The sequence below is a fragment of the Barbus barbus genome (assembly GCF_936440315.1).
Source record: "Barbus barbus genome assembly, chromosome: 19".
In the NCBI taxonomy this organism is placed as follows: domain Eukaryota; kingdom Metazoa; phylum Chordata; class Actinopteri; order Cypriniformes; family Cyprinidae; genus Barbus; species Barbus barbus.
In genome coordinates this window covers 13,243,078-13,258,811 of record NC_136747.1, presented here as the reverse complement: position 1 = coordinate 13,258,811, position 15,734 = coordinate 13,243,078, and the positions used below count along the sequence as shown (strand labels likewise).

The window sequence follows — 15,734 nt, the reverse complement described above, 5'->3', positions numbered from 1 at the left end:
TTCTATAAAATCAATGGGGACCAATAACCATTTGGTTCTTCAGAATTCTTCAAACTGTTTTCTTTTGTGTTCAACATAAGAAGGAAAGTTATACAGGTTTGGAATAGCATGAGGGTGAGACGATGACGAAATTTTCATTTTTGGGTAAACTATTCCTTAAAACATAGTTCACTCAAACATGAAAATTGTCGTCTTTTCTCACCCTCAAATTGTTCCAAACCTATATGAGTTTCTTCCTTCTGTTGGACACAAAAAAAGGATATTTTGGCATGTGCCCCCTCAGATTTTTTAGCTGATTTTGAATGCAGCTTTCAAAGGACAAAAATACAACACATCAGCTGCTAAATTCAAATCTGCGTTCACTGGCTGGCACTGAGCCAGAGACAGGCGCATTTTTACAGGGCTGCACATTATATCCAATCACACACGATTCTGTTGAGCTTATGAAAGCAACGGCCAGTCAGAGGTGTTCAGATAAGTAATTCATAACCCCCTCTAACGAAAGTGCATATCAATACACAAATTTGTTTCTACTTGGTGTACTTTATACGCAGAAATTGACTTTAGTGTGCATATGAAATGCAATGGGTAGGATCGGGGTGTGGGGTAGATGCGCATTATATGCATGCGAAAACTGCATATCATATGCACGCCAACAAACTGCGTATCATATACACGTGAAAACTGCATATTATATGCACATCAAACACATGCGTATCATATGCATGCCAAGGCAATTTCTGTATATAAATACCATGCCAAATACAAACAGAAAATTGTACTAAATTAGTCATTTACAAGGTTTTTGTTTTTTTATAAAGCCCACGTTAAATACAAAGTCAGTCATATTAAAAAGTTTATGATATTATGACACTAATATATGGTACTTAAGTAAAAAGACGAGATTTATGCATAGTTTATATTAACATTAGGCTACCCATCGCTCATTATAGATCAGCTAACGTGATCTATAAAGGTGCAAAATGCATTTACTTACGCATATTTGAGAATCAAGATATTTCATGATAGGCTATGTTAACATGCTTAGGAATATTTCGAATAAAAAGGAGAATTTTAAATAAATATGAAGCCTACTACTATGTCACATAAAGCATAACAACCCCCCTTTCACTCGTGCCCCCTCAAAAATAATAAATGCATGTCGTTCCTGATAGCCATTGACTTTCCATAGTATGGATTTAAATAAATATATACTCTGGAATTTTCAATGGCTAACACTATTACTACTACTGCTAATAATAATTAATTAAATAAACTATTTTTGAATTGTACATTTGTCATACAGCAATGTTTGCTATATAATTATTTAATTATTTAAAAAAATACTAAATGTGATAAAGTATGATTTAATGTGATCATATATGTGTGTGTATTTATAATATTATATATATAAAACTGTTAGTTCCGTTCCTCGATTCTGATTGGTCAGCATCTGTGTTTTATTCACAATACAGCACGGCTATGACCGCTTCACCCATCGGTTCTGTGTATCACTGAGCAACACCCTTAGCAACCACCCCATAGCAACATAAATAATCCATAGCATCAAACCGGTTTAATGTATTATGTATTTCGGCAGAATTAACTGTTTGCTATTTATTTAATGAAGTATGAGTGACCCCTACTGCCGTTATGTTGCATCTTTCATCTTTAATTTTGGGACCCCGCCCTTCCCCCCATCTAAATGAGATGTGATGATGTGTGTGCGGCGCGCATCTGTGTGAAAGACTGCAGTTTCCGAATTGAGGAGGGAATATTACTGAATTTATTAATATTCTGTTTCAGGTATGATTCTGTATGTCTATCAGTTTACACTGTAATGACGCTTGTAAAATCGTGCTGTGCCGCCGCGAATCGGTCTCTTTTAAAACTAAAAGACGGAAAACAGACGTTTTCGCATGCTGAGACATAAGCAGATGTATGTGTGTGAGAAAATATCATATGGGGTGTTAAAAAATTAAAAAATGACATAGCTGATGATGATAAGAGCTTCTATTCTGTTTTTATTTAAGCTCCATTAGATGAGAGGTGTGTTCGGAGCATTCCCTTGCGGTATACTGTTGCTGTCAGGAACTATTTTTAGCGGAAGGACAGCACTTAACGAACTTGCTTCAAAAAAGTAACATTTCAATACAGAAATTTGGGGTTTTAATATTTTTTTTTTGTGTGTATGGTAACCGTTTTATAAAAGCAGTAAGGTTTCTGAGGCCGTGCTGTATCGTGAATAAATCACGGCTGAAGGGCGTTGTTAGACAGGACGCGAAGCAAAAAAAAAAAATCATTTTTGTAACTATTTATTATAATGCAATTAAAAGAAAAGGGGAAAAACTGATTGGCATTCCTAATTAAAACGTCTGTACAACACCTACAAAACTGTCATATTGCTTTGGAGGACTGTTGTTATACATTTTGTAATTATCATGTAAATAGAGTATTCTCAGTTGAAGACTCTTACTGTGGTTGTCACTGCAGTGATGATCTTTCACTGTAATCAAAAAAATGCTTTGTTCTTTTTTTCCTCCTTTACTTCTGCATCACTTATGTCTCATATAAATCAGATGGGTGGGCTTCTTTGGGATGCCTTGTTTACTTTATTCTTGATTGCATGCAATTTTTAGGGTAAAGCAGACATTTTATAATCAGGTCATTGGCAGACGTCCACATTGATGTTATACACATAGCTGGTCAAATCTCGCACCTTATAATTTCCTTTGAGCAAATTTCTCAATTTTCTTGTTGCTTCCTTCTATTTGCTGCACTCTCTGTGTATCTACTGAGAGTACGGGGACAGCCTGTTCTTTTTTATTTCCTATTTCTCACTTCACCATTATACCTTTAGCACATGTGGCAAGGGTCATCAAAGCAGCCTGTGATCGTTTAACCTTGCTGGAATGAGGGCCATGGGACGGGAAGGATATCATGCAAGAGCAGCTACTAATTTTCAGTTTTCAGAGTCTGTGTCTGATTGGAAGTGAGAAGAACAGAGCTTTCATCCTGGCCCTCTTTCAGAATTGCACCGCACATGGGGGACTTTGGCATATTTCATAAATTACAAAACAATATTTGCTGTCAGATCCACAATAAGCCTCCAGGCCCTGAGTTTTTTATGCATTTTATCCACTGCAGAAACATAAGACGAAAGTGGAGCAGTGTTCATACCCCAACAACCCCCCCAATACATGATTAAAACAATGAGAGACACTTAATTAAGTTGAGGATTCTCTTTGAACCTCTGCCTCCTTGCCTGCGGGATAAGATGCACCCCTAAATTATTGCATCTCAAATTTTCAGATTTTAAAGCATAATTGTTCAGAAAGTCAATGCAGACAATGCTAGTTTTAAGCTAGATCCATACATAAGTACATGATATAGCAATTAATTAATTTAATTAATAAACAAATCAATTATATCAATATTTGCTGAGAAAATCCGCCAAACAATAAAGATCACTGTCGTATGTCCATTGTCTTTATATAACATATATGTACATATGTTCCAGTCCAAATAGCTTACAATAGCAGGGACACTTACCTTATCCTCAAGGCAACTGCCTGCAAAGAAGTTAGATGACGTCAGGGTTTGCTGGTCAATCATACCACATGTCAGCATGTTACATTGCTCTGAGGCTAATGGACATCCGAACATCTTTGATGCTCCATTAAGAACAGGACATCATAACTGATGACAAACACTCTGTTATATATATATATTTCTTTTCTTATGTACGATCTGATCTCTGCTATAAAAAAGAAAAAAAATTACACACAGAAAGCGGGCATGCCAGGGGCATATCCTCTTCTGCTATACACTAGAGGATTCACGTTTAAAAAATCACTTTAAGATTCTTATGTTCTCACTCATTTTTGTTTCCTACGCATCTTCTGCATTTATATAATTCATAAGTTGAATGGTGGGGTGCTGAGGGAACTGCTCGTGTCAGTGTTTTAACAATATTTTACTGTTGTCAGTAAAAACAGAAGTATTTTTAAATATTGCAATTTGTAAAAAAAAAAAAAAAATGTATTTGACTGTATTTTAAACTAATTTGTTCCTGTGAGGGTAAAGCTGAATTTTCAGCACCATTACTCCAGTCTTCAGTGTCACATGATTCTTCAGAATCATTTTAATATGCTGACTTGGTGCTCAAGAAACATTATTAAAAATGTTGAAAACAGTTGTGCTGCTTAATAATGTATATGCGCGTATACAGATCTGTATCACAGCTTGTGTTTCTGGATATGAATTGTTACAAACACTGAGATATGGCTGAATACAGATGGAGCGTAGCCTATTGCCGACCCCAGGTGCATGCTGGGGGGAAAAATAATTCTTAACTTGTATGTTGGGTAAAGATGAATGGATTTATTTGCACTCGTGCCTTCCTGCGTTATTACTAATCCTTCATTAGGAAGTCAATGACTTCCATCTGTGTTCTCAGAGTTTAAAAAATCATAGTGACATGAATAAATCATAGGAAATTTGAAATGGGTAAATAACAAATGCCGCCCTTTATGAAAGTGCACATGTCAGCTCTCAGAGACAGTTTGTTTGTCACCAAGCAGAAGACAGATGTAACAAAATGTTAGCTGGGACACTTAAGGAATCATGCATACAAACACTCCCACAGGGATGACTTGCTGCGTAACATTTGTCAGCTCAGGAAACACTTTCTCTCACAATCCTCTTGCCTTACCTGATTGATATGGTCAGAAGTAAACTCAAGGTGTAAATCCCAAGATAAAGGATAGAGATTCAGTCCAGGCAGAGGCCTGTCACCAGTCCAGAACTGGACAAATGTTGCCTTCTCTGGCAGTATGTGGAGGTTGGAAAGCATCAAGCCACATCTGAATGTTAATACATCCTCTGCTCTGTTAAAGTGATGTGGGAATGAGTCACACCTTTTTAAATCAAATATTTGTGTGTAGCATGTAAGAAATGCCGCTGCTGCACATATACAATATATAGTGTAACCCTGCATATATAGCATACATGAAATTACACCATTGCAGATCTATACAGGTGTAGCTGGGGAAGGTGGAGGGTTTCTGAAACACACTGCAACTGCTACAGCAAGCACTTGCCAGGTATTTTAATGTTGAGCCTGCGCTATCTAGAGTTTCATAACATAACTTTGTATATGTTCCCATAATCAGAAAATGTGAAAAAAGGTGTCTAGGTATCTCACTCTATTGTTCTCTGTAGCACTCTCTCTCTCTGTCTCTTTCTGAGTAGTGGCTTCTTTCTTTTGCTTTGGCCTTGTGATTCTAAATGAGCCCTGACACATTGAGACAGGTGAGGGTATAAAGGAATAGAGTGAAAAAAGACTATTCATTAGGAGAGCAAGCCATTCACAGATGCCATTGGGCCAGCAGTGGAGGTGGTTTGCATGAATATGCTTTAATGTCAGATGGAGTGAATAAGGAAGACTCAAAGGAGTTGTGTAAGTGTGTGTGATTATTGAAAAATTCCAAAAGATGTGGCATAGAGATGGTGACAGACCATATATCCCACCGTTTCCAAAATAAAAATATTAATCAGCACAACTGTTTTTACCATTGATGATAATAAAAATTGTTTCTTGAGCAGCAAACTAACACATAAGAATAATTTGAATGGCTACTAAAAATTCAGCTTTGCCATCAAATGAATATACTATAAAAATGCATTAATTATAAATTACAATATTTAAAAAAAATAGATATTTTTTTAACAAATGTTTGTATTCTATGCATTTCTATGCTTATTACAACATGTATTTATTATAGCAAGAGAAAGAAAAATGAGAGAGTAATGTAATGAATGACTAAATTAGTATAGGCCGAAATGATATATGTTCAACATGGGGTACAGAGATACTGACCTTACATTTGACCTTTCTTTCTCATTAAAACCCTGATGGAAAAACATTTTTTTTTTATCCCAAGGTATAAGCTGTCTTATGCTTATTTTTATTTTTCAGAAATTGACCAGGGTGGATGCGGAGACCCTGGAATCCCAGCCTATGGCAAGAGAGAAGGCACAGGCTTCCGGCATGGAGACAAGCTATATTTTGAGTGCCTTCCAGCCTTTGAGCTGGTAGGAAAAAAGAACATTACCTGCCAGAAAAATAATCAGTGGTCAGCCAAGAAGCCAAGCTGTGTGTGTAAGTGACAGACCTTACCCAAAATGCATTACTTTCCACACCCACATGATCATACCTGGGAGGATAGTGCACCATTATTACTGTCTGGGCACGTCAGAAAGTGAATCTAATGGGAGTGTCTTTAGCACAGTTTGTCCCCGCCGAAACTTCCTCACCTTCGCACCTGGCTGAGCCATTAAATCATTGCCAAAGCGACAGTTCATTCAGTGCATTTAGTTCCTTTATTTACTGTATTAGGGTCTTATAATGAAGTTAACAAATTTAACTTAACTGGAAAAAAAGCTTGTTTTAGAAGCAGGAAAATATAAAGAGACGTGTTTGTAAAAATTCAGTCAGTTGATTTTCTTGTTTGCTACCGCTAAGTAAGGTTTTTGCTTGAATTGAGTGTCATAACATACAATGTTGTTTGGCAGTTAATGCTTGTCCAACTTGTTTTGATATTATTGTTCTTTCTCTATTATTTGGATTCATGTATACCGTCAATTTGCCCCAGACTGCAGTCATTTGTCACTATAATGGCTACTATCCTATTACATCAATGGAATTGCAGTTGACTCACAACTTTGTTTTCTGCTATTTTATGACATTATTATTAGCTCAGACAGAAAAGTCATTCATTTGAGGTGGAACCGTAACGATTCGTCTTCAGTCCACCACTGAGCTCATTTTCATTCTCCCCGTGGCTATTTAGTGATGCTTATTGCCCTCTCAGCTTTGTCCCAAATCCTGAAAATGAGTTAATGCCTGCGGATATTCCCATCAGATAAACACTCTCTTTCTCTGCAGCATCTTCAGTCTTATTATCTTCTGCAATAGGCAAGATCACAGTACACTGGGGTATCATGCACCTAATATTTTTATTCACTATTATTTTAGCCACTCACTTGGTGTGCTTTGCCGGGATATATGAGCAAGAAAAAATAGTTTTAAAAATATATATTTGTTCTTTTTTGACGGTAGGGTTTGTTTATTTACCAGGCTGAGGGATTCAGATTCAGTCTTCCAATTGGTCAGACAAACTGTTAGTCCCGCCCCAAAGTCACACCATTGGTTGATAAATATTTCAATAGATAAATGTTTCCACAAAGCCACAGTCTTTATACATTTCAGGGGAAATTAACATATGGATGGCTTGCTGCTGGTTGTCTTGGCTCCTATTGTTTAGGAGAAACTAGTAACAAAGAAACGCAACGTACACTCTTAAAAATAAAGGTTCTTTAATAACATCCTTAGTTCCATGTAGAACCTTTAACATCCATAGGGAACGTATGTTGCACAAAATGCTCTTTATAATGGAACAAAAGGTTCTTTGATTATTAAAATGTTCTTCACATTAAGAGAAATGGTTATTTTAAGAACTATTGAGGAACCAAAAATAGTTATTCTATGGCATCACTGCAAAAAAACAACAACCTTTTGTAACCTTTATTTTTGAGAGTGTAGGCTATATAAGTAAAAAAAGTGAACATTTCAGAAAATGTCTTGTCAAGGTCTGAGAGGTATTATAAGTTGCAGTTACAGATGCTGCTATCACACTGTGCACATCCTCCAAGCTGTAATATTTCCTCTCCTGTGTTGCTGCATTGTTTAAGCAACAATAAATGACCTCCCTATGCATTGTGAATTGATTTTAGCTTCAGTGGCAGTTTTAATCTCGAGTTTGCCTCACAGTTTGACACACGGCGCCTCCTGTGCTTAACTGTTGCTTGTTTTATCTCTTTGTTCTTTTCTCAGTTTCGTGTTTCTTCAACTTCACAACTCCATCTGGGGTCCTGTTATCACCAAACTACCCTCAGGAGTACGGAAACAACATGCACTGCGTGTGGCTGATCATCGCCAAACCCGAGAGCCGCATCAACCTGGCCTTTAACGACCTGAGCATGGAGAAACAGTTTGACTTCCTGTCTATTAAAGACGGCGGCAAGGCAGAATCACCAATTCTGGGCACCTTTTCTGGAGATGTGCTGCCATCACCCATCACTACCAGTGGCCACGTGGCCCGACTGGAGTTTCTGACTGATCACACATACACAGAACGTGGCTTCAACATCACTTTCACCAGTATGTTTTAAAGACAGCTCTAGATTCATGACTTTTTATTCTCTGTGGTAAAAAATGAATAATTAATTCAAGTTATTTTGGGCAAACCTGTTCATACTTTTAAGTCTATCGTCACATTGAAGTTAGAGACCAAAAAGTCAATGTATAATAGATAACAATAGCGTTCAGATGTTTTGTCAGTGGTGGCATGCACCACATTTGAAAAGTTTCTGGGAGTTAAAAAAAAGCTCAGAAGTTGTCTTGTTATATGAGACGGATTAAGAAAATGTTATTTCCCCTCAGGAGAGAATTGTCTGTATTTCACGACTCAATATCTGTTGTACTTCAGAAATCACTTTTCACGGGGCATAGCATATGGCAGTGGAGTTGATAGATGCTTGAGTATCCATGTGAGGAAGAACAACAAGAGATTTAATTAGAATTTATTTCCAAATAAATACATGTATAATTAAATAAAGCCACAGTTAATTGAAGCTGTCGGGAGGTGATCCCACATGGTTTGACTCCCCATGCAGCGTGTTTTTGGGGGAGTGGGAGGGATGCTCCAATCATTCATGTTAATTAAGAAGATGACAAACTCAATCGAAGGGCATGTTGGCACATGATGGTGATGGATTACATGCACAATTGTTGCATTTGAGACCCTTTTTGAGACCACATGTTTATCACGAAGAAGGAATTCATGTCTAATGCATGAAGGGAAACGCAATAAGAGCTTTAAAAATGTTAGTTTAACATTGAATGCGTCTATGATAGATGAAGCTTTTATCCAAAATGATACATTTTGTCAGTTTTCTTGCGTTTCCCGGGAATCGAACCCATGACCTTTGTTAGTGCTGTGCTGTACCCGGAATGAACAGATTTTCTGGAGAGATTTTGTCTGCTGGTAATACATCTTCTCTGAAGTCCTGTCGATGGGTACTGAGTAGCTCCAAGCTTCCCACTGAAGCAAGAAACTTAGGGAGGCACATAAATCAATATTTTGTTCTAACTAAAATTAATTAGTGTAATTATACAGCTGAAACGATGAGCCGAAAAGGCTTCAGTTCAGTGGCCATATTGAGAACTCCCTCTTTAATTTATATGGGGCCTTGTAAAAGTTGTCCATTCATGAAAGCTACCTGTTTTTTTTTGTTTTTTTGGTCACATTTTTTGGCACTGGACAAAAATAAAAAAAAAAATATATATATATATATATATATATATGATTTAATACAATAAATAAAGTGCTGTTGTAGCTGTTCCCAGCTTTTTGACCTTTTAGGTTGAAGTTATCTTGCAGTTCTCTTCCATATTTCATATTCTTGCTTCATTGTTTTTTGTTTTTTGTTTTCCCTGCAGCTTTCCGGCACAACGAGTGTCCTGACCCTGGCGTTCCAGTCAACGGAAAGCGCTTTGGTGAGAGTCTACAGCTTGGCAGCTCCATCTCTTTTCTGTGTGAGGAGGGGTTTATGAAGACCCACGGATCTCAGACCATCTCCTGCATTCTCAAAGATGGAAATGTTGTGTGGGACAATGCTGTGCCACGTTGTGAAGGTCTGTCCTCATAATTCACAAGTCGCCTTGTGATAAAAACACAATTATATCCTCTAACTGCGTTTGCACTTTACTGAACTTTTAGAAAGTTTGTTCAATTTGTTTCTTCTTTAAGTACATTTGGAGAGAGACCGAAAAAACACTAAGTATTAGGGCGAGAAGACGGAATTGAATATGTTGTGGATAAAGCTGCGGACAAAGAACAAGATATTGAGATTTTAAAATGTAACATCAACAATGCAAAACTTTAAACCTGCAGATTCATAAATTTTGTTTTTGGATTTAGTCAAGATGTCAATCTGTGATGTTTAGATCCTCTCTTGGTCAAATATTTTTATGCTATGCAGTTTTGCAGGTCAAAATGTACTTTATTAAATGTTAAAATTCAGCATGTAAAAATCACAAAAAAAAAGTTTGGCCTTAAAATTTGGCAACAAAATAATCTTGTCATCTTCTCCTGTTGTTTAGCTCCATGTGGTGGAAACCTGAAGGCTTCTAGCGGCATAATTCTGTCCCCAGGCTGGCCTGAGCTTTATAAAGAGGCCCTCAATTGTGAGTGGATCATCGAGGCTCCGCCAGGATATCCTATTAAGATCATCTTTGACAAGTACGTACAAGACTTCGATTTCTCTTTTCTGAACTGTCATGTTGTTCTTAATAAGCCTCCTGGTTTCATTTTCCCCTCCTATCTTTCATTCTATTGGTTATCATCATTTCATAAATAGGTCACTAGCGCACTGCAGATCTTCACTCTAGACTTGGAATAAGAATATCTGGCTATTCATTTCCCCAGCTATCACAAGGATTTGTTCTGAATCAATATAAATATCTCGTACCTGTGCTTATATAGAATGGCTTTATCTACAGTCATATGTGATTGTTGAACATTTATTAAAAAAGGACATCAAATGCAATTCACTGCTTAGAGAGTTTCCATTTTGCTTTTGTTTTATTTTGTTTGTTTGGTTATGTTTTCTGTTTCTTTTTTTTTCGTTTTGTCATTTTGTATTTTGTTTGGTTTTCAATTTTTGTTTTGTTTTCTATTTTATTTATTTAGCAGATGCTTTTATCCATATTATCTTGCAAGTGGGCAATTCAAGGCGAGTTATTTATTTTGAGGCAAGTTTCAAACATCGTCCAGGGGTGCATTTCCCAAAACTCCATTGAACTCTGTTGGTAATGACGGAACATGCAACAGTTTTGGGATGCGCACCCCAGAATAGGACAAGCTAGAACAAGGAAGAATAATAAATAGTAAAAGCACAGAATAACTATTATTGATTGATTGATTGCCCGATTGCATTGTTTTGTCTTATTGGCGGAGTCCCTAGAATTTGTTTGTGGCTCACCTGGGATTGATGTAGTCTCGTCCACTGATTCTCCTGCTACGTAACTGTTGTGTGTAGTTCTTCTTCCACTGGTCCCTGAGGTTTCTTCATTTACTGTGTGTTTAGTATGAATGTTTACATCTACCATCAATTGTTGTTGGGAATTTTTTTTAAAGGTGAGGCTGGAGGGAAAGCTGATGTTTTCCATCTGACTTTGAGTACAGAAAGCAGGGCTTTAGCGGGCCGCTGCTGCAGGAAACTCAAACAAACAACTCCAAAGCTCGCTCTGCTTTTGAGTGAGCTGAGTTTTCAGTTTGAATGATGTAGTATCTCTTTTCTAACTGTAAATGTGTGATATCCTGCAGGAACACAAGCGAACAGGACTGTGATGAATCCATGTATCCTCACTTTGTGATGAAGCTGCCATGCTGATGTATAGCACTGTTCTGATCCACAGATTCCGGACAGAGGTTAACTACGATGTTTTTGAGGTACGGGACGGACGCTATCCTTCTTCCCCTCTGATTGGCAATTATCAGGGTACACAGGTCCCGCAGTTCCTCATCAGCACCTCCAACTTCCTGTACCTGCTCTTCACCACAGACAAGAGTCACTCTGACATTGGTTTCCGCATCCGATATGAGAGTATGATGATCTACTATTGTATTTATTACTGTTTGATCTGAAAAGGGTCATTTTGGTAACATATTTATTTCTATAATATATGTATGCTGTAATTCAAAGAATGTTTACCACAGTAATTTACTTATAAATACTTACTTATGTACTTGCTTAGAGAATGCACATGGTAAAATCTCTCAAAACTAGTAATTGCATTGTTCAAATAAAAAAATAAAAAACGTGATAAATGTAATTCATATTTAAAGTGTGCTACAATACTCAGAATTTAGTCAAAGCGTGCTTGTTAGATACAGCTTGATATTATCTTTTCTCCAATGCATTTCATGGCTGCAATTATAAGGATCTGATAGCACAGATACCTGTGAATACTAGCAGCTATGAAGGTATCGTTATAAATAATAGTCACGTCTTTAATATGCAGTGATTTTAATCAGGTCCTGTAATTATGATATAATAGGATGGTGATTGTGTTGTGAGATGATTTCAGTCATGCGCAAACACATGACACAAGAAACTGTACACGCATTGATGCACACGAGGCTGTAGAATTAGCTCTGTCACAGTCAGTGTTGGGGGTAACGCATTACAAGTAACGCGAGTTACGTAATATTACTTTTTTCAAGTAACTAGTAAAGTAACTCATTACTTTTTAATTTACAAGAAAATATCTGAGTTACTTTTTCACATTTCTGAGTTACTTTTTTCCCATTTATTGACTGCCAGTGCGGTGTGTGAACATGCTGTTACTGTAGTTCTAGACTAAATGTGAATGTGCATTAATTCATCCCATTCGCAAAAAAAAGATTTAGTATTCATCAAAATGAATTAAAACTAAACAACACAAATGTATCTAATCCCATTTTATTAACCAATGTCTTTGCTGCTGATCATTGATGATCTAGTTCAACCATACTAATAAGCAAAAAACTTTGTGCTTCATTGTTTTTTTTTTATTGCTGAAGAGTGTTGAACCTCCTGCGTTCTACTTTACAGACGTGAATTGACTTTTCCTTCAGTCTGAGGTTTATTCATTACATTTGTTGGTGTGAAAGGGCTTTTACATTTGCTATAATTAGAACTGCTTGTATTAAAATCAATCAAGCCCTGCTCATATTTAAAAAGTAACACAAAAGTAACGTAACGCATTACTTTCCATAAAAAGTAGTGAAGTAACGTAATTAATTACTTTTTTAGGGAGTAACGCAATATTGAAATCCATTACTTTTAAAAGTAACTTTCCCCAACACTGGGCACAGTTTTGAACTGAAAGAATGGCTTTTATGCTGGTATGACTCATGTTTGTAACCTTTCCTTGTTGTTTCTCTATAAATCTCAGTTCATCTTAAATTTTTGAGTACATCAACTCAAGCAGAAAGCACTGTCGAAGACTTGGTATTACTTGTGTCTACAAGAATGATACAACTTTTGAATGATCCGAATAGGCATACCATTCCATAAATGCACCAGTTGAGATGCACCAATATTAAAAGTCTGACCAACATGGATTAGCTGATAATTGTTTTAAGTTATGGCCGATAACTTTCATTTCATTTTATTAAGGATAACCCCTTGAGATGAAACATCTCATTTTCGAGGGGGTCCTAAAATAACATCAAACAATTACACACAATTACAAACTCGCACATAAAGCTCTTCAGCACATTCAACCAACCAGTCCCTCCTCTATCCAAAACATATTCATATAAACAATATAAAATACTTTCAAAGTATTACAGGAGAGAACCTTATTTGGAAGAAGAAAAAAAAAAAAAAAAAAAAACATTCATATAGAGAAACATTTGCATTGATCACAGGATTGTAAATGAGTTAACAGGGCTGACTTAAAAAGTGAAAAAGAAGAGATAGACCTTAAGGAACAAGGTAAACTGTTCCAATCAGAGGGAGCTTTAAATTTAAAGGCACGTCTTCCAACTTCTTTTAAAGTATTTGGGACAGAAAAAAATAGATGATCAAGGTGTCTCAGGCCATAAGTTGATCTATATGGGACTAAATATTGCTTCAAATAAAAAGGATAATTAAAAAAGATACATTTATAAACAAACTGAAACCAATGTAACTGTCGTCTGGCCTTAGGTGATAAAAGATTCAATTGTTGATACATATGACAATGATGAGTTAGAAACGGACATCTCAACACAAATCGACAGAGACTGTTATAAACAACATTTAAGGGTTTCAGGCATGATTCTGTTGTACTCATATAAACAAAATCAGCATAATCAATAATGGGAAATAATAGCTGAGTTACAAGTCTTAATCTAATCGGTAGTGAGAAACAATTAATTGAACGATATAATAGTTTTAAATTATAGTTTACTCTTCTCACTATAGATTCAATATGAGACCTGAAGGAGAGGCTAGAATCAAGCCAAAGGCCCAAATATTTAAATTTCTCAACATTCTCCATAAGTGTACCATCTGAGAATTTAATTGATAAACTATCGCCCTGGTTATGTCGGGCAGACCAAGTGGGAAATAACATACTATACGATTTACTTTTATTCAATATAAGTCCATTTTCTGAAAAGTACTTTTGAATAGTATTGAAATCGAATTGCAGTGAGGATTGAATCAAGTTAATGTCACGTTTTGAAGAATAAATAACTGTATCATCAGCATACAGGAGAATTTGACTATCAGAGCACATTTGAGGGAGGTCATTAATAAAAATTGAAAATAAAAGAGGGCCTAAACAAGAACCTTGAGGAACACCCTTTTCCATTATCATGAACTGAGAGAGAGAACCATTAACAATTACACACTGGCGTCTGCAATGAAGATATGAATTAAACCATAAAATGGACTGTTCAGAGAGACCAATGTTATATAATTTATCCAGGAGAATATAGTGATCAACCAGATCAAAAGCTTTGGTTAGATCTATAAATATTGCTCCAGTGGACAAATTATTACCTAAAGAAAATGTAACATCATTAACAAATTTTGTAAGAGCAGTAGTGGTGGAAAAATTGGGTCTAAAGCCTGATTGATGTGGAGAAAAAATTGAAAACTCATTAATATATTTAAACAGTCTCTTAAAAATAATTTTTTCGAATACTTTTACTACATTACTAATAATTGAAATTGGTCTGTAGTTGTTAGGATCTAAAGGATCACCACTTTTGTATAAAGGTGTTATTTTAGCACACTTCCACATAATTGGGACTTTACAAGTAGATATAGATAAATTAAATAAATCACATAATGGGTATGCTAAAACATGAGAAGCAATTTTAATAAACTTTATTTCTAGACCATCTACATAACTAATAAAAGGACCATGTTAAAATGCTATTCTGTGTGTGTGTGTATATATATATATATATATATATATATATATATATATATATATATATAAAATCACAACATGGTAATTTGTACACTAGTAGTATTATTAGTAGACAAGTTGCCCTCATACCAAAATCATTGGTTGTTTTCCACAGTAATATTTGTGTATTTTCTCTTCAAGCCTTGCAGCTCCAGTCGGACCATTGCGTTGATCCTGGAATCCCAGTCAATGGTCAGAGGCACGGCAATGATTTCTATGTGGGGGCACTGGTTACGTTCAGTTGCGAAGCAGGATACACCCTCAGTGACCACGAGTCCCTTGAGTGTGAGCCTAACTTCCAATGGAGTCGCCCTCTGCCCAGCTGTGATGGTATGGTCCACTCTTTATCTACTAAAATGGTCACCGCCAGGGAAAAGGACACATTAGAGATTTATTTATTTATTTATTTAGTCATTTATTCAAGCGACGTAATCGCTCCCAGACTGGAAGGGCCTTTACGGTGTGAAGCTACCCTTTCCGCTTCCTTCTCCTATTCCATAAGGCTTTGAACATTTAAGGCCATTATTGATTTTTCCCCTTGGGTAATGATAGGAATAATTTGCCTCCATATGTTGATGTCCTTCATAAGGGCACTTCCTGTAAAGTTTGTTTCACTAGGATTGCGCTCAGCGTTTTGACAAATAGCCTTTATCTT

At 36.3% G+C, this 15,734-nt stretch overlaps 1 protein-coding gene across 1 annotated transcript in view; it reads left to right on the top strand.

Annotated features, from left to right (window-relative positions):
* Positions 1 to 15,734, top strand: part of LOC306885119 (CUB and sushi domain-containing protein 2-like) — a gene marked incomplete at its 3' end in the record, with an annotated part of 288,472 nt that overhangs the window by 173,745 nt on the left and 98,993 nt on the right. Inside the window, 6 exon segments of the mRNA XM_079441463.1 lie at positions 5,981 to 6,163; positions 7,898 to 8,224; positions 9,566 to 9,760; positions 10,229 to 10,367; positions 11,546 to 11,733; positions 15,221 to 15,409. Coding sequence (XP_079297589.1) covers positions 5,981 to 6,163; positions 7,898 to 8,224; positions 9,566 to 9,760; positions 10,229 to 10,367; positions 11,546 to 11,733; positions 15,221 to 15,409 — 1,221 coding nt within the window.